Raw genomic sequence first — 25,848 nt, 5'->3', positions numbered from 1 at the left:
AACTACTGGGGCTGATGAGCGAAGAGAACGGGTAGCGGAGCCTCCCAGTAGAAAAACAAAAGGATACTTAAAAATAATCGATGATGAAAAACTAATATTTGTGAGTTTATGATGCACATTTAGAATCATTCCAAAAGTCGGACGGTGGAGGCTGATAAACTGTAGGCAAATGATTTGCTGCAGTCAAGGTATAAATCATGTCACAATCTAAAAACCATTTTATTAGTGAAATATATGCATAATGTGTAATTTATCTACTAAGGCGTGTTTCTGAAAAAGTTATTATTAGCATTAATTATTATTATCCGAATTCTACTTAATTAATTTTAAAAGAGTTCCACTAATTAAAAGGGAGGTATGAATATGATTTTTTTTTTGTAGCATTAAAATTGCCATTTATAGGCAGCAAGAAATACCGCTTTATTTTTCACCTGTTCATGATTTAAAGATCTCTCCTAATATGTCCTAATTACAAAATAATTTTATTTCATCTAAACAATTATGCCTTTTCTGAAATATTGAGATACAGTATCTTCAACTATAAATTGGAAACTATACTAATATTTCAACTGGATAAAGGTCTAATTTTGGTTCTCTTAACGTTCTTTTTATATTTCAAAATGGGTTCTCCCACTAACTCCAGGGATTTAAAACATTTTACACGCACGTTAACTCCCCCAAAAAATTAGTTGCAAGAAATCTTTTTAATGCATGCATAGGAAACATTTCTTCCAAATCAGCTTTGAAAATGATTAAATGTGTGTTTAATATTTTGTGTTGCCACTGCAAGTTATGTTTCTTTCATTATTCAATAGTTACTGGGAAAGGAGTAATTTTTCTATACGTCTTTTGATTTCAATATTAAATTGATTTAGTAGCAGAAAAAATTTATAACTTTTTTTAAACTACGCTATGACTCTTGTACTGTTTTCCGCCTTAATTCGAGTACTATGTAAGTCTTGAATTAAATTCTATTTATAAATTTAATTATAAAGCAAAATTTAAGGGGAGAAAATTGTAATTTTTTTTTTTAGTCTAATTTGCTATTAAAACATTTGAATTTAAAATAAAACTTTTTAAAATGAAATAATTCTAGTTTAAAAAAACTATTCTGCTCTTTAATTGGTTAATGTAAAATGAAGTTGCTTATTTTTGTATTAAAGATTTTCCGAAGGACACATTTTATGCTATAATAGGATCGCAACACATGAGTTATAAATTTCTTCTCAGCTTGATATGAATAGCGAAAACTTAAGGTTTGAAGGTCAAGTTCAAGGGGGGGGGGGGCTCCCTACAACGACCTCGCCTCATTATCAGTTTACAGACACCGTGTAAATGTTTTTTGGCGAGATTCTAGAGAATCAACAGCAAAGCAACTGTACAAAACCCCACGCCTTATCTCTTTAGAGAAGTTTGGATTTGCTGTTTGGTTTTTTTCACTTGAAACTTGTGTATTATTGCTAAAAATATATAATTTAGGAAATTTTCAACAGCAAGATAAAAAGTATCGGATCTTTCGTCAATAATTTTGTGCTTTTATCATTCGTTTATACATTTTAAAATATTATTTATCAAACCGTAGACAGGATTTTCTTTCGGAAGGGATTTAAATTTGTAATATATAATATCGCATTTCTTAACAATTACAAATTCCTAATTAACTTATCTTGCTTTTATCTTCAATTTATAACGTTATACTCACAAGTAATTTTTTTTCCATATGCAAATCATTGCATGCAAAATATTTGCTTTGCATCTTCTGTCAAACCTTTTTTATTAATCAATAAAAAAGAAATATTGTAAGACAACGTTCTCACATAAGTATTTAAGATTATTTTTATAGTAATGGTTGAAATGTTTATTAAAAACTCAAAGGGAAACATTTACTATTTCATGAATAGGGAAAATTTCTTATTTTGCAAGGGAAATTATTTTTTGTCAATTATTTTCTTTTCGGGAGTAGTTTAAGCCCCTTCCATATTCTATTCCTTGCTTACAGCCCTGTAATAAATGATAGGATATTGAGTTATAAAAGTGTATTAATATATTTTAGTTAAGCTTTTCATAAAAGAGAATTTTTCTTAAATTAGTGATAAGTCAAGAAAACGTTAGTGAAAATTTTACTGTAAATTAGAAAAAGAAAAAAAAGAAGAGCAGGCAAAAAAAATCATCAGCACATCATGAGGGAAACAGTACTTTCATAGAACACATAACAGTTTTATATAACAGTATTTTCAATACACCTTAGGGTTAGTGACAAAAAATATGATTATCCTTGGTACAATTATTATATATTTCCTCAGGAATTTTTAAGAAGCTCACCATAAATTAAGTAATTGATTTTCAAACTATATTATTTTTTTTTAATTTTAGTCATAGATTTCTTTTCGAGTTATTGAGTTCTTTTTTTAAAGAAATTCTTTTTAAAAAGAATGGTATTATAAAAAACAGAATATTATAAAAAAGAAAATAGATTTACTCAAATTACTCTATTTATCCCGACATAATGAAAAAATTTACTTAACTCGCAGCTCATTTTTTGATGCTTTCATATGTAACACTCAATCTCTTACCACATAAATATCTAGTACCATAAGAAAAACAACATTCATTTTAAAAGTAATTTTCATTTGAACTAGAAAGGCTTATTTATAAAAAGGCTTTCTTCATGAAAGTTTAAAGCATTAAAAATCAACTTTCTTTACTATTTTTTTTAAAATAAAAAAAAGTTTGTAATGAATTAAAATAAAACTTTATTGATTTGCTCTATGACATTTTAATTTGTTAATGTAAGATTTGTTGTAGTGGATAGCATGGATGAGCTGTCCCCATAAATCATAACCTTCCTTACACAATTCTATAGTTTCAATTAAAAAAAGAACGAATTTTTGATTTTAGAGCTCAATTAGTATTTTTCTCCTTCATGGGAAAAATTTAAAAAGCTTTCCACTCACAAAGAATAAGAATACTTAATACTTAAAAAAAAATTATGCCACGAATAATGTTTTTTTTGCAAATTTTATTTTATAAAAATAACGTTACATTTTAAAAAATAGCATATTAAATATAAAATAAGTTTTATTTAGAATATTATTGACAGTATTAAGTCATCTATGACTGAAAAAAGACATGAAAAGAGCTTTAGTTAGCTGAAATTAATTTTATTAACCATCACTAAGCCATGCTATTTTATGGAAAGGGATTTCCATTTTCTTTTATATTGTTGTTTTGCCATAATATTTTAAAAGAAAATAATCTGATATTGTTCTTATCTTGATTTTTAGCGATATAAAACTAACTGTTCTAATCTTTTTGAATTCTGAAGAAAATAAATCCCTCTTTCTCCCTTTTTTCTGAGGAGGTAGTTTTTGTTGTTGTTCATTTCTGGCTTCGAATGATGTGAAAGCTAGAAAAATAATTTTCCTGCCATCTATCGGAAGGTTTTGAAAACACGTCAAAAATAATAAACCGTGCCCTCTCTATATGACATTTAAAAGATTTTATTTACATATTTTTTTTAAAAATTATTTTAAACATAAATATGATGCTACATGAAAAAATATTTTTGCTATGTAAATGAAAAATAAATATGTGGAGCATTTTTAAAGTTTAATTTTGATTTTCATTAATATTCTGTACTAAAATTTAAAATAAAATCATTTTATCAGTAATCATTTTATCAGTAAATCATTTTATTGTAAATTGTCTAATATTTTGAAATTCAATTAATAAAAATTCCAAATATTTTTTTACTATTTAAAAATGAATTTTTAAAAACAGAATTTCTTTAGCAATTACTATTTTCAAATATGGCCCCAAAATTTTTTGAAAAAAGTATTATTGAGTTTATTATACTAGAGTTTTGTTCTAACCATTCAAAAAATTTAAACACATTTTATTTATGCAAAATACTTAAAACCCTTTCTGAATCCTGTTTTTAAAAATTAAGTAATTAAACTGAGATTTTAAGTTAAAATAAACATTTAAATAGATGAAAACAATTTATATAAATTAAAAATGTCCTATTTTAACATTTATTATAACATAATACTTAAATTGTGATTAAAGTTTGCAAATTAATAATATAAAAAAGTATATTTCATAAAAAATCGTTACTTTGAACTAAAAAAATTTATGATTGAAAGGAAGATTTCAGCAATTGACAGTACTTTTTATCTATAAATATATTCATTATTCCTGAATATCTTCATCATTTCTGAATTGCGTATTAATTTTGATTTTAAAAAAGGCTTAAAAAAAGGTATAATTATATATGTATATAGTTATAGTAGCTAATTTCAGGCTTCTTCCTAAAATTTAGTAATACAAACAAGTACTACATGTTTTTACCATCTAATATTAAAATAATAAATTCTTAGGAATCATGTAACATTAAAAAAAAATATCTTTTATCTAATAAAAGAAAAGTCTTTATTTTAAAATGCATGTTCAATACAACAAATTAAAAATTTTATAATAAGCGATTAAAACAAAAATAAAAACATTTTTCAATAAATTTAAGAATTGTTCTAGTTATAAGTTATAATAATTTTATTTTTAAGGGAAATAGTATTAAATTTTATCAAAAATATTTACTTTAAAACAACGAATATAAACGGATTTAAATATTATACTTCGAGAAATGATTTTTAGAATAAAAAATTCTTATAAATATTTATTTAAAAATTTTAATATATTTATTTCAAATCGAATTTTTAATTGAATTGCTTTTCAAAAATATTTCATAAGCAATTCCAGAATTCATATTTAGGTTATAGCAAATTAATAAAATCCTAACATTTTAATGTTTTATGTCAAAGTTCTGCAAATTTTAAAGAATAATGAAAGTGCATTTTTTAAATTGTAATATGCTAAATATTTTATGGATTTTATTCCTTTTTTTTAAAAAATTTTCGAGTTAAAAATAAAAAAATTTTATACCAACTCTACACTTTCTCATTATTAATCAATCTATTCATTGTTACCTTAAAATTAATAATGGCATATAATGAAGGTCTTGTAACCAATTAATAACAGAAGGCCAAATGACACTTTTAATTTTCGGGCCTGTATAAGTGACAAATTATATCACCGCCTCTTTATGCTAAAAGATAGGAGAAAAACAAAATCGATAAAATATGCTTAATATTTTATTCTTCGCTTATTTTTTTATTTTCTTTCTTCATCTTTTTGAGTTAATGACCAATTTTTTTTACCAACTCTACACTTATTAATTATTAATAAAATAATTCATTGTAACTTTACAATTAATTCATGGTATACGTATGAAGGTCCTGTAACCAATTAAGTGCAAACGGCCAAACAGCACTTTTATTTTCCTGGCCTATATGAGTGACAAGTTATACCGCTGTTTCCGATAATGCCTCAAAACCAACAGTAACGGACCCCATTGTGCCTTTTGCCGTTAACGTTCCGAAAATGCCAGTTTACGGCCTTGCGTTTGCCGTGAGGTGTGTGCTTACTGGGATATTATTAGCTATTAAGAAATAAATACTTTCAAAGGACCTTTGTATCAGAAGTCATTCAAAAATCTTTTTAAAAAAACTTTGCAGTCAAAATCTACTAGTACCAACAGTGAATCACAAGAGTATATATTTCTGTGAATGCATATCAATAAATAGTCCCTGAAAAAAATGTGTAGTGTATATTTGGCGTGATCTTAAAATAGGTTATAACTTTCGCAAAACTTTCAATGTCATTAACAATGTCATTGCCAAAACTAGACAATTTGCTGGAAAAGAAGCCTTAATGAAATCAATTCACACCTTTCCCTGAGGTCTCAATCTACAACTTACTGAGTGGGAGGAGGCTAAGGGAGTGAGGAAAACTTTCCTAATCTATACAAGTGATGTAATGTTGATTTTTTTTTACACTAAATTGAATAAAATCTTATTTAAGTCGATACAACTAAAGGGATCTTCATACCAACTGTAACTTTAAACTGACTTAATGCATGCACACTTTCTCTCTACCTCTGTTGCAACTATTAACGATCGCTATCACACCAGCTTCAAGAATTTGCTAAGGTTTAATTTTTGTCGCTGTTGCAGACTCAAAAATACAATTCTATTCATTTATATTTCTATTACAATGAACATCATTAAAATATAATAACTAATTTTCATATAAAATATTTTACTATATTTGAAAGATATTTATTGCCACATACATATTAAAAATACATTTTTATTGCAAAAATATTTTTTTAATAATCTTAGTTATAAATTTTTTTTAAATGTATACAAAATAATATAAATTTTTAAAATCATTCGGATGGAAGATCTTTAAAAAATATATATTTATTGATATTTATTATTATAGACTCTGTTTCTTACACTATAAATTCCATTTTGTTTGTTAAGATAAATTTTTAAAATTATAAAGCAGAGTTAATCTCATTTGGGTAAAACTATTTGAAAGTGTATTGTAAATTGTTAAAAATTCATTGACACTATTATTTAATTTTCTAATTAGATTTTGAATTAATTGCTAAGAACTAGTGGCATAATGTTTTTCTTCAGTGAGTTTATCTTACACATTTTTAACATTCAGGAACAGAATTTAGATTTGAATGCTCATTTGTTCACTTTTTTTTCAATTTATTTTCTGTTTACTTCATTGCGAATATTCTCTGATGGTAGTGAAATGAAAATTAATAGTCAAATGTATGCAGAATTTTTTTAGAAATGTCGCAAAAACTTACATTGATATTGAAAAAAATATCAAGCTGTTTAAATTATTTCTTTTTCATTCTAGGGCAGATAATTTTAAATTGATTTTATTAAATCAAAAATTAAAGCATTTTTCTTGATATCATTAAAAAAATAAATATAAAATGTTCTACAAAATAAGGAAAAGGTGGCAACTATTAAGTGTTAATAAAAGATTAGAAAGCTGTCTTTTTTAATTAATTATATATATCTTTTCATGAAGAACAAATGTATACCATTATTATACACCAACAATATCTACCATTATTTAAAAGTAGCTAAATGTAAAAATTTGAATGTTTGTTTTATTATAAAAGATGTTTGAAAAACACCCTTTTGATTCATAAAGGAATGCAAAGCAAATGCTAGAGAGGAAAGGACAGTAAACATTTTTTATTTTGTTGAAATTTAAGGTACTTATAATTGTTAAAAAGTATTTTTAATTCAATACTACTCTTGACTTATTGAGTGACCACCAATGGGAAATTACCAAGTTTTGAAAAAATTCTGTAAAAAATTTTAAATCTAGAAAATTTTTATTAATGTAAGAATAGTTTACAAAACTAGATTCCTAAGTTTTCTTCTTTTCCTAAACAGAATTGCTTACATTTGTATTTGCATAATAAATCAAATCAAATAAAATAAAAATTAATGTAAAAAAGCTATATTTTTGAGGGGAAATTGGTTATTCTATGGAAACTCTGTATTGTTCCTCCTAATTGGATAAAACTGGGTATATGTAGAAATGATGAAATAAAAATCCTTTTTTCATACTGAAATATTTGTATAGCAACAAAATTACTTTCCTTCGCAGTGTTTAAAAAATCAAGGAGGATTAGGAATATATTTGGAATTTTTCATAAATTAAGTTAATTCATTTTAGGCCAAGCTTAGAAATTTTATAAAATGTGGTGTTATTTTAATTTAAATATGCTTGCTTGTTGTTGTTAATTTACGTCGCACTAGAGCTGCACAATGGGCTATTGGCGACGGTCTGGGAACATCCCGGAGTATGATCTAAAGACATGCCATCACAATTGAAATATGCTTGCATTACATTCATTAAGACAAAGAATTTCATGTATGAAAAATTATATTTTACTTAAGAAATAAAATGGTACACATAAGCACCATTCACTAAACCAATAAAGAAACCATTTAGTTGAACGCTTGTTTTTTTTTTATGAAATTTGTTTTGTTTTTTTCTGACTTGCTACTTTAATATATCATAAGATCATATGATAAATCTCAAAAGGAATAATTAAACATTTTCAAAAAATTTCATTTGTCAATAATTGTTTTTAAGTTAATAAGCTAGAGTAGTTTAAAAATTTTTCAACGGAAAGTGTTTACTCTAATTGAATTACTAATATTTTATAGATGTCTTCAGAACCCTTGACAATAGCAGAAAATAAAATTGGTGAAAAATATTTGTCATAGTGTTAATAAAAAAATATTTAAAAAAATGGTGCATTTGCACACTTTCGGCCGAAAATGGGTTGATGTATCAGATTTATGAAAAGAAATTACAAATGAAATTTTCTTTATATTTCTCTGTTACACTGTAGATTTCATGTAATATTGTTGATAGTTGAGACACTGTAACCAATTTTCCAGGAATTTTTACTAATAGTGCTATGAAATATAGTTACCAGAGGTCATGTCAGACTTGACTATGTCCTGGTTTTATCTAGTGCCATTCAGCAGAAAAGAGGCCTAGCATAATTTAAGCTTCTTTTACAATTTTAGACAAAAGTAAAGCATTAAGGAAAAACATCCTCACAATCCTATGAAATAGTATCTAATGGTCATGGAGTAAAGGGTCACTAAATAAAGAAATTCTGCTTGAAGGTTATGCCTCAACTTAGAAATTATGCAGTGTGAAATATTAATTTCATAATTCCTATCAACTTGCGATTGTAAGAAAAAAACTATATTTAAGGTAATTGTAAATGGAAATAAAATCCGTTTTATAAATTCTTTATAAAATTTAAAGTTGCATATTTAATATATTTATAATACTTTAAATATTGCACACAATAAATGTTTAAAAAATAATAATATACTTTTCCTAGAAAGACTTTAGATAAAACAATTTAACGTGTTAATTTTTGATTAAGCAAGTTCAATTTATAAAACAATTTCAGTTCTTCTTTCTTTTTTATTTGAATTTTATTAAATATTGAATTCATTGCTTTTTTTAACAAAATAAAACTACATTTTATGTTCAGGAAAAATTATAAATAAAAAAAAATGCATTTTTTACCATAAAAAGATATGTTAATTAAGTAATAAAAATATTTAGATTAATTTAAGATAAAAATATTTAGATTTATTAAAAGACAAAATTAAAAAATAAATAATCAAATAAATTATTTTGTATAAATTATTCTAACAATATTTTGTAAAAATGAAATTGCCTTAATAGATAAGAAGTAGCGAAAGCTTTTATCGGTATGTTGCTGTGCAGATGAACAAAAGTTTTAGATTTTTTAGCATTAATCAAATGAAATAAAAACCAGTTTATTATGAACAGTTTTAGAAATATTTAATACCTTGATTTGAACATATTACCGTATTTTTCGGCGGAAGCGCCGCGGCGCTATGGAAAAAAAAGTTGTTTTTTTCCTACATGCGGCGGCTTCCGACGAAATATGTTTTAGTAGCAAAAAAAATTTTCAAGGAAAGTTATTTAAGATTAAATAATTTTCTGAGAGAAAGACTATTAAAAAAAATTAATAACGAAGTCGACGAAATATTCGCCGGTATCGCGATCTGCTGCAGAACATCGGCAATTGTAATTTCAGCGAACAGAAGAGGAAGTAATAGGACCCTAAATCCGACACTCACGGGACTGACGAAATGCCGAACTTCGGATCTCTTTCGGAAATTCCAATATGGCCTCCAAATATCCATTGTTAATTTCAGAAAAACCAATAAATTTAGTCAAGTTTCGATCCTAGATTATGATGGGGTGAATTTAAAACTGGCCCATCTTAAGAAATTTTACTAATCAAAATAATAATCTATATAATATAATCAAGAAGAAATAATCCGAATCCTATGAAGAAGAAATAATCGTTTCTTCTTTGGAGCAAGATCATAGTTCTCGTTTTTTCTTTTAGATAACATTTTGTTTTAACAAAAGAGGCTAATCTCGCATGGAAAAAAAAAGCTAACAAGAAACTACAAAAAATTTTTTTTAACAATTAATGCTAAGAACAAGCAAAAAACAAGCTAAAAACTAATAAAGATAAAAAATAAAAAAACAACAAAGAACTATTAACAAGGAAAAAAAAACATTAGCAGTTAATAACTAATAAAAAGCGGCAAAATAAAAAAATTAATGAATCGAATAAAAAACCGCAAAAGGGATAGAATTCATTTTGTTGTCCACATGGTAGTTTCAATGTAAACTGGGTGTGGCTAATTTATGGTCAAACAGAGGAGGGAAATGGGGGAGGGGGGGAATCAGTATAGCACAAGCCCAGCTGTCAAGATTGATTGATCTGTTTTTTCCAACTTGCATTTCTTTACTTTGCTCATTGGAAATGCGGGTGTTTTTACTTCTCAATTTATTTTAAACTGCTTAAGAAACAAATGTTTCCTTTGACACAGATTTATTATTTTTTTTTTCAAGCTTCTTTTTTATTTTTAAAAGATAAAATAAAGTAAGTTACTTGAACAGAATAAAATTCCAAATAAAAAGAATATAGCTGATTTTTTTTTTGTCTTATCAATATAAATTTCTTTAAAAAAAAGTAGATCAGATTAAGTGCTGAATTAAGGATCCCATACCCTTTTCTTTTCCCCAACCCCTTTAAAATATAACGGATTAATTCCTCCCAAACAGCTCCAGTAGAAATGACACGTGGAGGAGGTGGGTCTTTTAAACATTTTCTTCTCTTTTTAAGTTGAGTCACATTGGGTTATTTTCATTGAAGGAGAGGACATTCTACCCACTAAAATTACACCCGCAAAGATTGGGAAAGTGAAACTTTAATTCCCCTTCGCTCATTTCTTCAGAATTTTTTTGGGGCCTGTTTAGTTATTTCTTATTGTTATTATTGGTTATTTCGTTATTATTAGCTGTTTCGTTATTATGTATTAGTTTTTCCTCAAATTTTTAACAGTAATAAATTTTAAAATCTTTTTATTTTAAAATCTTTCTTTTAATAAATTTTTTTTTTCTTATTACATTGTTTTACGGATTTCTGTAATCAGTTCAGCGTTAATTCAGCTACTGAACATATAAATATTTTTTCGCTGTTCTTCTGCTTTTTGGCGCGGTGCCAACTGGTAAGAACAACTTTATTTTATATTGTTCTGTTGTTTTCTTTTTTTGCTGAAAGAGAACTTTTTTTGTTGCTTTTTTTTTGCTGAAAAAGAAATTTTTTATTATAATTTAGAAATTAAAACTTTACCTTATGAAATGCATAAAAATTTTTTATTTTTTTTTATGCAGATATTGTAAATGGTAATTTAAAGGTCTCTTCTAAAAGGATGCTGATATGCGCGGTTTAGCGTCATTGCGGCGCTTACTATAACTTTTTTTTTAAAAATTTCATTTTTATCGATGTGCGGCGCTTTCGCCGAAAAATACGGTAAATTTGGTCCTTTCAACATGCCAAATTTCAACTCAGTTGCAGTCCTGCAGCCTGTAGAGTAACTTTGGTCTATTTTCCCATCAAGTTTAGCAGTTACAGATTCTCAAATTAACTATCGAATGTTAATTTTTTTCTTCCATTGTAATCCTTGTATAGTTTTCTATACACCTTAGTAATTTAAAGCTCTAAGTGAGCAGAAATGCAAAATGAATAGCAAACGTTAAGTTCAACTCCCAAAACAAGCGGTGTCCCCTTCAATTTTCTGATATAGAAAAAAATGTATTTGATATTGAGAAAAAGCAAGTATCAAGTTCGGTGAGCACTGCAGCCTTTTTTCTTCTTTTTTTCCCCCAAAAATTCATATGAAGCAGCCTTTTTTTTCTTCCCAAGTTCATATGAAAGGAAATTTTTAGGATTGGTTAGAGGAAATGTTATTATTCTTTACAAAAATGGTGTTCCAGGTTTGCACACTTTTCGATTACATCAACTTCAAAACTATAGTCTCAAGTAAAAATCTGTATGAGTCGAAAAAATAAATAAATAAAAATAAATAAATAAAAAATCAGATAACATAAGCATTAATAAAAAAGCAACACAAAAAGATCAAATCAGGCTATAATTTTTGATCTTCTTATACTTGTAGTTGATTGTTTCCCAAGCTGAATTTTTTTCTTTTTCTTTTCATAAGGGAGTGATATTAATATTTTTACATGAAATTACCTTAAAGTGTTTTTATATTCCTGTATGGTTAATTTATACATAATTACTTGGCATCATTTCTTATATAAATATGAATACTGAAGACGGAAAAGAATTTAGTGACTTCCTAGGAAACATATTTAGGTTAACTCTTAAACAATTGCTGTAAAACAAATAACATTGTTATTGATGTGAATGTTTGCAAGCTTTAATGATGCATTTTTATTGGTGTTTTCATTGACAAGCATGGAAAATCATAGATTGTTCAAAAAACTTGAATGAAAATATTATTTTGAATTATTTATATAAAAACAGATACATATTTTACCCACTGCCTCCTCATTGCCCAGACTGGTCAACGATAAAATTATAATAATTTAAATATTTTTAAGAATGAATGATCTAAAATTAGTAATTTGTAGTTGAAACACTTTTGTATGTGGTAAGAACTAGAACTCTTTTTCTGTACATCTAAAAACGTTGTTTTTTATGTATCAATATGAATTAATCAGTATGTATTATTATTATGTAATGTCAAAATGAGAATCATAAGGATAAATTTTACGCAATGCAAATTTAGAAATAAAAAATTTTTTCTATGCATATTAGTGCGTCCTTCATATTTAAATATTGATTACTAGAAAAAGTACATACGTTTGTTTTAGAATAAGAAGTTGCAGTTTTTTTTATAGGGATGAGCTGTTGATGGGGAGCAGCTGTAGATCCCCTTTCTGTAGGGTAAAAAGGAAAATTAATGATGTCCGGTTATGCGTTTTTCCTCTCTCCCTGTTGGTGGTAGTTCTTGAGAAGCCTTGGGCTTTTTCACCACTTTGTTTCATTTTCTTATACTTTACCTTGAATGAAGCTCCCCTAAACATCCATTTAATTTTTTACTTCTTTGCTTCATTATTATTATTTAAAATTTTAATGAAATTACTTTTTTAAATCGTTTGTGATTAGATTTCCATTAAACTACTTATTTTCCTTAAAAAAAGTAAATAAATGAAAAAATAAAAACAACACAAAATTCTCATATTTTATAGTTTACTCATAAAACAGTTTTAACGTAAGTAATACAGAGTGAAAATCTTTTACAGCTCAAAATGCAATTTAAAAAATATCAAACAGAAGTGTTTCTACCGGATATGGAAAATTACAAAAGTAAATAAAAAAATAAGTACGTTGATTAATTCTAAATTTTAAAAAAATAATTTTAGATTTACTATTAAGATATTATTTTTAATTAGTAAGACAACTTTACTTGATGATGAGAACTTCAACATGGAAAGAGCTTCACTTTTATGCTTTATGTAAACCATTTATAGGTATGTACTGTTCAAATTAGTACCACTCTAGCTTATTATTTTTTGCAATTAATAAAAGGACAAAACGATCGAGGCCACACAACATCATTTTCCTCTCTTTCACTTATCTTTCAGCTCTTTATCTAAACAGTTGAAAGTTTGTAAACTATTTAAACCATGGTGAACGACTATTTGAGTCTTTCACAACTATTGAGATAATAGTACGTTTAATACGCCATGATACAAATTAATCAAGTTTCTTCAAATACAAACAGATATAATTGTGTGCAGGTATAAAAAAAGAACATTAAAAAACAAGAAATTAGATTCTTTGAACCCTCAGAAATTTGAGTAATTTATCTAATAAATTTGTAATAAGCTTCGTGTTCATGCATCACTGCGATATTTCTTGAACTTTGATCTTGATTTTTTACAATGTATGCACATTATATTTCTTCAACAAATACGTAAACAGATGTTTAACTATTATAAAACTCTGAAGAAGCATCATAGTATTTTTTTCTCATTATAGTAATAACTTTTAAGTAGGATTATTTTAAAATTTCTTGTTAGAATTTTTTTTTAGAAATTAAGAAATGTTTATTAATTTTTTTTCAGGCAGAAGTTAGACACTGTTAATAAATTATTAAAAAAAGGAAGAAAGTTAATGGTAACAAAATTGTGAAGTCTTTTTATCTCGCAACTTCCAAAACTTAGTATAATTTAAATATTACATCTAGACATAAATGCGTAAAATGTTGGATCTTTTTTAATTCATGCATTTAAATGTCCATTTTTTAGTATATTTACTTTGAGGAGTTAACTCAGATACTTCTAAACTGGATTTCATCTTTTTAATTAGAAAAATATTCTGAAAATAATTATTAATATATTGTATTTTTATTTAATTTTTTATATGAAAAAATTCCTAGACAGCGGGAGGAAAACTACTAAATTATTGAGCAGAATCCTGAAAGAAATATTTATTATAATGTGTTTCCCTCTAAATAAAAAAGCCCTAAGGAGCGAAGTCCCCTCCGCTATTTTTGGGTGCTTATTTTAACTTTACATTTTGCTTTGCTGTGCAAAAAGTATAAGATTTAGAAGTTTCAAATTACGAAGGATAAGCGGTGGTGGCTCAGGGGAAAGAACGCTAGCCTACTAATGAGTTTTGAGGATTTGAATCCTAAGAATTGCTGGCTGATACGAATTTCGTACCCGGCTGGCGTAAAATATTTCAAGTGATAGACGCATCGTGGATTATTAAGAGTCCCATCTTCGTCTTGCTTAACAGTGGGAGGTTTTTGTGGTTTTCCTCACCATGAAAAAGTTCTCCACGAAGGCAATTTCCTTTGTATAAGAGTTCTCTTATTTTTTGAATTAGATTCAAAATTACAAGGATACAAAGTTGAACATTGATAGTCGTGAGCTTAAATTCGGGTCTGCTGTTCAATGACAGTTATAAAATAAAATTACGAAGGATTACAGCAAAATGGACAGGGAGTGCGATGAAATAGAAAAACGACTATTCTATTATTAGTTTGGAAATTGTTATCTGCAAAATCTGGTGTAAAAAAATACTGCGCTGACTGCTCTGCAGAACAAAGAAATGCAAATACTAATTTGAAATTTTACGCTCTGTAAAGGCTAATTTTGTTTATGAACTTAATACCAGTCTTCAAATATGTTAGAAAATTAATTGCAATTTTATTATTGCCTTTTACGCACCTTCTTTTTCTATTCACGTTGTTTGTTTTACTGTGATAAACAATAAGATTTATTATTTGAAGTTATGATGAGTTGTAGAGAAAATTAAGATTTCGATTGTTAACTTAAGAATTATTAATTGTTAATAAAAAATTACTACGATTGGTTGATATGTTTGCTAGAAAAGAAAATTTTATCAAAACTACCAAAATATTGTAAAACTTACTTTATTTCTGGCTGTAGAGGAACACCAAAAAGCTCAGTATTTTTTAACGAAGTGGTTAATTAATGTTTTCGGTAAAAATAACAAAAAATTTAGATTTTATAATTTGAGTTGAAATGCGATAAACGTGGTAAAATTCAGTAATTTTACCATGATAGTTTAGAGCACTATATAAAAACCTTTTGTTCAGAAAAATTTACTATTCAGTTTTATATTTTTTTCTAAATGTGAGGTTATAAGAGCTATAATTTTGAAAGCTAGAGTATCCGGTAAACTGCTATCATTTTAACAAAAAAAAAAAAAAATACCAAATAAATGGTTTAAATACTTGGTTTTATTAACAGAGTTATGGTTTTGTTTTGAAAAAATTTTATTATCATAGAATGCGGTAATTTAGACAAAACTTTTTCTTCACGTAGTTAGCTGAAAGGTAACTTGATTAAAATTTAATTTGATGAAAGGGAGGATTTATGTGTATACTTAACAAGAATTTTGTTTTGGAATTCCAATATGTTCGAAAGCAATTGAAAATTTAAATACTCATTCGTTATATCTTTCTTTAAGTTTTTTTGCTTTAAATATTGACCATTGACTATTTATGCATTGTCATAAAAAATTTATTTTATAAGCTTGCGCTCAAGTTGTTGTCAATCAAAAGTAGCAAAAGACAGCGTGAGAGAGAGATTTGTTTGTTGCCTAATATCACTCTTAATATTTATATTGACATTTTTAAAAACAATAAACTTAATAAATAACTTTTAAACTGTTCCCTGTTTAAACTTTAATAAGTCTTGTTAACGAGTAAAATTACTTCTCATTACTTTTTCCAATGGATTTACACAATCTGTATTCCTTAAGTGTTTTTTTTTAAGTATAGATAATTATTTTTCAAATTTATTAAATCCTCTATTTCATTATGCTTAACAAAATGTTCTTACATAAAGCTACAATACTTGTATATTTTGAAAAGAAAATGTTATGCGTTTATTGAAAAGTGAAAAATATTGCAGCTTAAGGAAGTATACATAAAGAAAAAAAAATCAATGCTGAATGAATGATAAGCAATTACGGGAGTTGGTGAGCGGAGTATGAAAAGGGTAAAGCCTGCTATTTTTTATTTTTGTATAAATGGAATGATTTTTAAACAAAAAATAGACAGGTAATTTTTAACTATGCATTTAATAAAATATTTAAAGTTTCAAATGATAAAATAAAAAATAACTTTTTTTACAAGTGATAGCTATGCAAATAATAGCAAAATAAAAACTCATGTTACTTCAAAAAATTTCTATGCATGTTATAAAATATAAACTGTGTGTATATAAGCGTGTTTTAAAATATAAATTTAAAATATAAACTAAATAAAACTGTGTGAAAACTAATAATGGATTTCTAAAATCAATGTTGTTGCTTAAACGTAAATAAAATAAAGTTTTAAAGTAAAAGTTACGATTTTTATGTTAAAGAATTTAAAAATCGTGAATTTTAATGCCATAGAAATTAAAAATCTGCATAGCTAAATAGAATTTCATCGTATGAATATCATCTGTAAGAAAGTTAAAAGAACATCATTATCCTTATGAAGATAGTTAAAAGAAGTAAGTATTTAGTAGAAAAGTAAAGTAACCTCAAATTTTTGCTTAAAGTATCCAAGGTAATGAATTTGTTGCAGTTGGTTATTTAGGATTTTAAATCTTTGTGATCATTAGCTTTCAACCAAAAATATAATTATAATTTAGTAATGTAAGTGAATGATATAAAAAAAAACCAGTCTTCGTGCATTCATAAATAAACAAAAAACATTTTTTTTAATGGGGAGTAACTTAGAAAGACTTTTAGAAGAAAATATATATATTTTTTATAAATTTATAATTTTGTAATGCTAATATCATATTTTACACAGCCAGTTTGCTAATGTAAATAAATTTGCCCAATTAAAGTTACTTAATTATTTATAAAAATATTTCATAAAAGCAGAACGTGTTTTTTACGTACTAAAATATTTAAAAAGCTGATGAAAACTAAAAAATGGTTTATTTACTTAAACGTGCTTAATTATGGAAGCTTTACTGTTCATTATAAAGAAACGATATTCTAATTTTCTACTCCGCAAATCAAAACATATATGTAAGCATTATTTCCCAGTTTATATGTATTAAAAAATTTTCTTACCAAAAGTACTCAAATGAATTTTGACTTCAATAATTATTTAATTTAGTAAGCTTGCTTATCGCTAATAGTTAATAAAAGGTTTTAGTGCATATTAATTTTTATTATGAGGACCAGAAATTGTCTTTAAGAATTCAAAATAGATATTGATTACTGCTTGAAGTCACCAGATAAGTATGTTTGAAGTCCTTGAAGTAAAAAGAATGTGGGGGAGAAAAGGAAAGGAGCACATTGGCGAAAAAGGTGTAAAAAAGGAGATAAACATAGCCCTTAGTCTCTAAAGGGGTCTCCCATCTTTCTTGGAAAAATAGAAATGGTTCCACTTCAAAAGAGCAAATAAGTAACAAGTTTTTTCTCTTTAGCTCATGTATTTTAAAAATTTGTTTTACTTATTAATTAAATAGCTTTTTTATAATTAGTTTAATTTGTTTTGATTTTATTTGCTAGGTTTTTAGAAATTATGTTTTATAACTATAATATTTTAGTTGGCTATTTCATCTTATGCTCTCCTGTAAGCTGCTAGTTTAGTTTTAAAATGAATTAGACGATTTTTTTAATAAATAAAAGTTCAATTAACTCTATCTAATAAAAGAAGAATTTATAATTTCTTAGGCATTAATAACAAATGCTTCTTTCATTTTTCAGAAGCATTGATTAATTTAATAATTTACTTCATTTCAGTAGCCATTTTTTTCTTTGAAGGACTGTAAAAAAACATAATTTGAATTATCTAAACCGCGGGTGTCACTTATTGTTTCAAATAATACCTTTGATTAGATATAAGAAGTAATTTGAAATATTATTCGAACCACCATAAAATAAATAAATAAATAGTAGGAGTTTAAATTTTCTCATCTTTAATTAGTTATTTTATATTTAAATTATACTTTAATGTTGATATTTTTCTGATTTGACTTTTTTAAATGAAAAAATATATAACGTTGTTAAACATGCTAAAAATTGTTCCACTAAACACTTCCATTTTTAAACTTTTTTCGAGCATTTTCAGAATAATGTCTTCAAGCAATGCGTTTTCTTAATAAGGGTAGAAAGATTTTAATTGTCTGGCTAACAAATCATTCAATATTATATTTTTAAAAAATTAAAAAAAATGTGATTTTTAAAAAATTAACAACATATATTTATAAATAATTTATTTGTTTTGATACTCAATATAATATATTTTTGTTCTAAATAAATAAATAACAAAAGGACATATTAAATAGAAGGACAGTATTTCTAATTTTTATTTTGTTGTTTTTATCCATCTTTTGCATTTAATGAATTGCTGTAAATGTTTAAGAACATTTCAAATCTTTATATTAAGTTTAATTTTACGATTAAATTTGTTTTAAAATGAATTAATTTGTTTTAAAATGAATTAATTTGTTTTAAAATGAATTAATTTGTTACAAAATTATTATGTTGTAAAATTAAATTTGTTATAAAACTAATTTGATTTAAAATTAGGTTTGATTTTTTAAAATTGAAATTAGAGTATTATTTTTAAAATTTATTTATGAGTACAGTAGACGCTGCTCAATGTGATAATATCGGGACGAATCTGATTTGATAACAATAACCGATTGATTACAATACAGTAAACGAAAAAAATTTAAGCTAAAAAATGATTTTTTTACATACATATTAAAATAAAAATTATTTTAAATTAGGAGTTGTTGCTGTAAAACTCTATAGTATTTAACAGAAATTAATGTACACTAAAGAAAAAGAATTAGTTAGTATACTTACATATTTAATGATGAACTGCACAAAACAATACAAAAGGTTAATTATTAACTGAAAAAGAAATCATCAATTGTCGATTGTTTAGCATTCTTTCGAAGCAAGTCATTTACGAATCGCTCATAATCATAATGTTTATGAAAGTGTTCCGCGTCGGCTTTGTTTTGCACACCTAGACGTAAGATCGAAGTGCCTCCCTCATCTGAGCAGGCGTCAGAATTTTGTCCTCGATAACACTTTCGGGTTCATCATCGGCATCAGAATCTTGTGACAAAGCTTGATCTTTGACACATACGGCTTCGCAAATGTCCTCATCAGTTAACGAAGTAGAAGTCTCAACCTTCTCGCCGATCTCCATCCATGCTTCAAAATCCTCAGCATTCATATCGGATGGGGGATTGAAAACGTCTTCCATTTCTTTCATCACAGCAGCATTGTTGTCCTCTGGTTGACAAAATCCTCCATGACTAAAACAATTTCGAATTGTTTTTTCCGACACATTATTCCATGACATTGTTAACAAATGTATGGCATCCAAAACATTTGTTTTTTGGCTAGAGCATTCGCATTAAGATCTTCAGCGTCTTGGTCTTCCATATTTTCTAAGATCCTTGTACGCATTTCCTTTCTGTAATATGCCTTCAAGATGCAGATAATTCCCTGGTCACACGGTTGAATTAAAGAAGTGGTGTTTGGTGGTAAGAACACGACACTTATCTTCTTTAATGAAACAGTTACATCATGCGCAGTGCAGTTGTCTATGAGCAGGAGTATGTTCCGTTTTAGTCGCTTGTCCCATTTTAATAGCCATTCGTTAAAGATGGTGGTAGTCATCCAAGCCGTTTTGTTGGCAAAATAATCGACGGGCAGATTTTTCACACCTTTGAAACAGCGAGGCTTCTTACTTTTTCCAATCACTAAAAGTTTTTATTTAGTGCCGGTCATACTAGCTCAACATAGCACAGTTAGGCGTTCCTTGGAGGTTTTACACCCTTGTGTACTTTCCTTCTGAAACATGTAGGTGTGTTCAGGCAATGCACCAAAATATAGGCCAGTTTCATCAGCGTTATACACATCTTCAAGTGAATATGTGGCAATAAGTTTAGGTCATTCTTCTTAATCCACTGATCTGCGGCTACATTATCGGCATCCTTTTGTTCCCCATGTGTCCTTCGGAAGAGTATGTTCTGCCTCTTTTTCCAGGAGTGGAACCATCTTTCGGTGGCTATGAAGTTTCCTTTACCCAATTTCGCAGCTAAATCTTCAGCTTTTTGGTGCAAAATTGGACCATTAACACGAGCGTCCCTTTCACGAACGTTTGTGAACCAGAGTTTCAATGCAGATTCAACCTCTTTGTCTTTTCCATCTCGATTTCTTTTACAATTCAGATTTTCGTTCAAAGTGCACTTTTTTTTGATATCTTCAAGATTTTTTAAAATTTTGCACAAAAGCGGCTGAAAAACTTTCAATTGAACAGCAGCGTTCCTTTGGCTCATTTTTGGCAATTTATTGTAACGATTTAAAATGTCAACCTTTTCTTTCACAGTAAGATCTCTCTATTTCCTTTCCATTATAAAAAACAAATCAGGTTACAAACCGTATGAACTATGGTAAAGTGAAAATTTATGCTAATCTTCTGCATGCGTCTTTTAAACACTTAGATGTGGCAGTTCCACTATCACCCCCCCCCCAATTTTATGGTTTGACCAATAGTGACTCAGTAAGCAATCTGCCAAGATCAAGTGACATACCCGAAACAATGTTCCCTTTTGAAGGTCACCCCTTAAACCCTTCCCATAGTGGCTGGGACACATCATCTGTCACATTGTTTAGTTCTTCTAAAAAAGGGCTCGTGACAAACATTGACTCGTTACTGGCAGGTCTTCTTTTTTCTTTATTTAGGATTTCGGGGAATTTGAAATCGTCCAGTGCTACAAAATTTTACAATGCTTGACCAAAAATGGCAAAATACCCCCCTCCTAATAACATGTGTTTAAAAGATAATATACGAGCCCCGTTTGGACTTTTGGTAAGTTTTAGGAAACACTTTAAACAAAAAAAAAGGTTTTCCTTCTTGCTTTTATTGATTTCAGGAAAATAAAATTTACACCTAAACTGATAACAATAAACGAACATTTGATTACAATAAACGATGATTTTTCAATGTATTTTGATATAAACGGACAGGACTAAGTGATTTTGATAACATTAAACGATTGATAACATTAACCGTGATCACATTAAGCGGCGTCTACCGTATAATAATATTTTCAGTATAATAGTATTTTCAGTATAATAATTTATTTTTCATGAAATAAAACTTTTTGTATTAAATATTGTTCGTCCTCAATGAAAAATAAAATCTATAACGACAATTACTAATTCTTTTTTTCCAGTTATTGTGCAAAATCTATAATTTATATCATCTAATTTATATTTTTCGTAATTTACTATTTCGAGTTTTTATATGGTTGTTAATTCTAAAATATACCTGTTCAGCCTTCACCTTCGACAATTTTGTATTTAAGAAAGTGTATACTTAACATATTTTCTACAAAAAAGTAACTTTAATTGATTGTTTAATTAAAATTTAATTTATGATGATAACTGTGTAGTGGAAATATATAATCCAGAAATTGTTGGTAACTTTCCTCAAAAAATCAGGAAATTTTATTTCTAAAATTCAGAGGGAGCCCTGACTAACAAAAGCTTTATTTAGAATTTATCTATTTATTTTAATTCTAATTGGCTCCCACGTCTTCCACACCACCCATGGTCCCATACATACTTATTCTTTTTCTAAATTAGAATCAAAAAAATTTTAAGAGAAAATTTTTCACTTTAAAAACTACTTAATTATGTTTGAAAAATATTTAACTTATTATTATTTTGTAATTTTATTATAAATATTATTAAACATTTAATAGTTCACATATTTTATCCAACTTCCAAAAACGATGTCTAATAAGTTAAAATTTCTTAATTAAAATTATTTACTTTAGATTTAGACCTGCCCTTTAAATGTTCCCTTACAATTCTGGACTAAATTTTATAGTCTTTTCCAATGATAAGTATTTTCAAGCAAGATCATCAGTAGTTTATGCTAAAATAAAACATGCATTGAGCATAAAAAAGACAGGTGGTAGACATTCAACTTATTGTCAGTTACCAAAAATAAAAATATTTGCTGTAATTTTAATATATGATTCTCCTCTTTCATTTAAATCATAATTAAATTCATTTAAATCAAAAAATTGTTTTTAACAAAAATTATATAATATAATTAGTTAGAAACAGTTTAGATTTTGTTGATTTTTAACTGTTTTTATGACGATCATATTCTGATCAATTCCTTTTCCTTTTCTTTTATGGAAAGAGAGGACGAAAGATCCAAGAAATGCTAATCCAGCGATCAACAGAAAATAAGGTAAGAGCATAGTGAAACATTATAATAATTTGTGTAATTTAAAATAATTAATAATTAATGGCTTATAATTTTAAAGAAACATATTTTTTTCAAATATTAATATTTTTTTAAATTAAATCACATATTTTTGATTTGCAAAAGAATTTTAATTTGTTGAAATAATAATTGTGCTCAAAATTAAGTTCACTTTATGTATTTCTCTAACACAGTCTTTATTAATAACGAGTGTTTTTATTACTCATACAAGCTTTTATATTGATATTTTTGCAATATTATTATTTAGTATTTTCTTAATAAGGTTTTGTATTCAATGGAAAATGCACTTTATGAATGTATAAATTAGGTGAAAAGATGTGCTGACAATTTTACATCATTATGATATTTTAGTATTTGTTTTCTCAGTTTTCATTACATGCCTGTTATAACACTTTTTTATCATTCTATTTTTTTAACTAGTTAGAAAACAAAATTTTAAAAGAAATTATTTTTGGGTTATAAATGAAAAACGAAATATTTTTCGTTATTTTATTTAAAATGATAATATTATATATCATATAATTTTTTCATTTTAAGTTTCACCAGCATATAATATTCGTATTAAAGCTATTATTTTAGCAAATATTTTACTTAAAAAAATGCATGAAAAAAATTAAAAACTTTGACGCCCACATTAAATTTGGACTGAAAGGCTAAAAGTATTCCCCTACAAGCTTGTGCTAAGTTTTATTGAATTTACCAATTCACATTTAGTTCCTCTAACACACCACATGCTTAGGGTATAAACAAGATAAATGGTAAACAATAAACTTATTGTCATATACCATAACTTATATAAAAATATTTACATTAATTTTCATATTTGATTTCAGAAAGTTTTTTTTAAATGCTTTGATTTTGTTGTTTTTGTTTTAACTGATTTTACAACTATCATATTCTAATTATAATTTTTTCTTTCTTTCATAGCGAGTCAGAATGGAAGATCAATAATGAAGATAAAACTCAAAATTTAAAAATCAGCAAAAAGGATGGTAAGAAATAAATTTATATTTTACATTAGGTTACCACGTGGTTGGAAAGAAACCAGTTTTTTGTTTAAACTGGGGTTTTTGTGTTTTTCTAAAACAATATGTGGGAGAATATTTTAAGCCAATTGAAATTAACCGAACCAATTAAAGTCTTATTGTTTGTTGTTTTTTTCGAATTCATTTGTTTGGATCGAAATGTTTTGTTATTTTGCTGTTTTTGTTTTAACTGATTTTACAACTATCATATTCTAATTATAATTTTTTCTTTCTTTCATAGCGAGTCAGAATGGAAAATCAATAATGAAGAAAAAACTCAAAATTTAAAAATCAGCAAAAAGGATGGTAAGAAATAAATTTATATTTTACCTTAGGTTACCACGTGGTTGTAAAGAAACCAGTTTGTTTTTTTTGTTTAAACTGGGGTTTTTGTGTTTTTTCAAAACAATATGTGGGACAATATTTTAAGCCAATTGAAATTAACCGAACCAATTAAAGTCTTTCTAGCATTTAACTATTCCTTTAACTATTAATTAATGTTTTCAATAAACAACTAAAAAATATCCCTTCTTTTCTTTAAATATATTAACAAAGTATCTAATATAAAAGGAAAGAACTGATTGCTTTTATACAAATTTATTTAGCAAGCAAAATAAACATTCAACATTTAAATTTGATTTTAGTGATACCATAAAGAATGATTCTCTCCCTCGCTTGCCTGTAATATAGAAATGCTATATTTCAATATTGTTTAATTAATGTTATTATTTAGCTGTGTATAATTTATGATATTAGTATGTAATTAAATTTTATGGAACATAATTATTTTTTAATCCATTAACATAATACAAGTTTTTATATATTTAAGGCAATATATCATATATATTTTAAATGAATGATAATTAAAAAGTTTTTTCTTACATGGTGCTTTATAATTATTTGATAAAAAGATACAAAATTGATAAGAAAAGATATAGTAAAAGTAAGTTTTTATACTAATGGTTTAATAATAAATAAAGTATAAATTTTTTCCCCATTTATTTTAGCATAATAGTTTATTTAATATGTTAAATAATATCCGAGTTCATAATATTGAAATTTCTGAATTCCTGATAAAAAAAACAACTTTATTCTCATATTTTTTCTAGCTTTTTGCTCTGATTTCTGACATGTCTGTGCTCAGAACATCACATATTCTACAAATACTAATGCAGTTCCTAAAACTATCAGTTTGAATAATCAAAAGATTTGTATTTCCAATATATATATATATATATATATATATATATATATATATATATATATATAATATATATATATATATATATATATATATATATATATATATATATATATATATATATATATATATATATATATATATATATGTGTGTGTGTGTGTGTGTGTGTGTGTGTGTATATATATATGTGTATCTATCTATCTATCTATCTATATATATATATATTATTTTAATGAATACTTGATGCAGAAAATTATTTTTGAATATAAATGCTAAGACACATATATTTACTTTGCCATCCTTTCAAAATTATTGAAATGCCCCTTAAAAGTAATTGTCGCAATTGTTAAAAGTAAGATGTCACAAATTTAATTGCGGATTTTAAATAAATATTGGTATAAAATAATATTAAATAATTGATACTGGTTATTTTTAATACAGAAGTACTATTAACTTTTCCTAATTATCGATCTCAAGCTGTTACGAATTGCTCATTAATAGAATTAGAAAAATTTTTCAAGCTTTGTTTCTAGAATTAAAAAAATTCATATTTAGAGCAAATTATACTTTTTTGTTAATTTTTTTTTTACAGTTAACTGATACATGTATAATGTACCAGCAATTTGGTTATTATTAAAGAAAGCTAAAATAAAAACAATAGAAGATGAAATTGCTTTATTTTTTGCAGGAAACTAGGCTCATTGAAAAGCAAAGATTCTGGAATGGGATAAAGAAATTATATTTGTCAATATGTAAATAGTGTACATACTGATTTATTGATTTGTTTCAAGGAAATAAAACTCTTTTTAAAGGTCATTTTAAGCTTTAAGCATTTTATTTAGAGCAAATTATACTTTTTCGTAAATTTTTTTTTTACAGTTAACTGATAAATGTATAATGTACCAGCAATTTGGTTATTATTAAAGAAAGCTAAAATAAAAACAATAGAAGATGAAATTGTTTTATTTTTTG

At 26.2% G+C, this 25,848-nt stretch overlaps 1 protein-coding gene and 1 long non-coding RNA gene across 6 annotated transcripts in view; one reads left to right on the top strand and one right to left on the bottom strand.

Moving 5' to 3' along the window:
• Positions 1 to 25,848, bottom strand: part of LOC107452152 (ankyrin repeat domain-containing protein 27) — a 133,836-nt gene that overhangs the window by 13,370 nt on the left and 94,618 nt on the right. Inside the window, exon 16 of one of the 5 annotated variants that reach the window (XM_043049557.3) lies at positions 24,256 to 24,353. The exons of the other annotated variants lie outside the window; for them this stretch is intronic. Within the exon in view, the coding sequence (XP_042905491.1) occupies positions 24,262 to 24,353 (92 nt within the window). The 3' untranslated portion in view covers positions 24,256 to 24,261. Of the gene's footprint in view, positions 1 to 24,255; positions 24,354 to 25,848 lie in introns of those variants that run through there. 5 annotated transcript variants of the gene reach the window in all.
• LOC122270791 (uncharacterized) lies at positions 17,648 to 25,693 on the top strand. The gene is made up of 5 exons (XR_015430192.1): positions 17,648 to 17,780; positions 22,563 to 22,613; positions 23,577 to 23,641; positions 23,916 to 23,980; positions 25,565 to 25,693. It is a non-coding gene; the product is annotated as an uncharacterized LOC122270791 (long non-coding RNA).

This window comes from Parasteatoda tepidariorum, chromosome 11 (assembly GCF_982258835.1).
Source record: "Parasteatoda tepidariorum strain Cologne lab strain chromosome 11, Ptep-v5.0, whole genome shotgun sequence".
In the NCBI taxonomy this organism is placed as follows: domain Eukaryota; kingdom Metazoa; phylum Arthropoda; class Arachnida; order Araneae; family Theridiidae; genus Parasteatoda; species Parasteatoda tepidariorum.
This window is presented reverse-complemented; position numbering and strand designations above follow the sequence as displayed.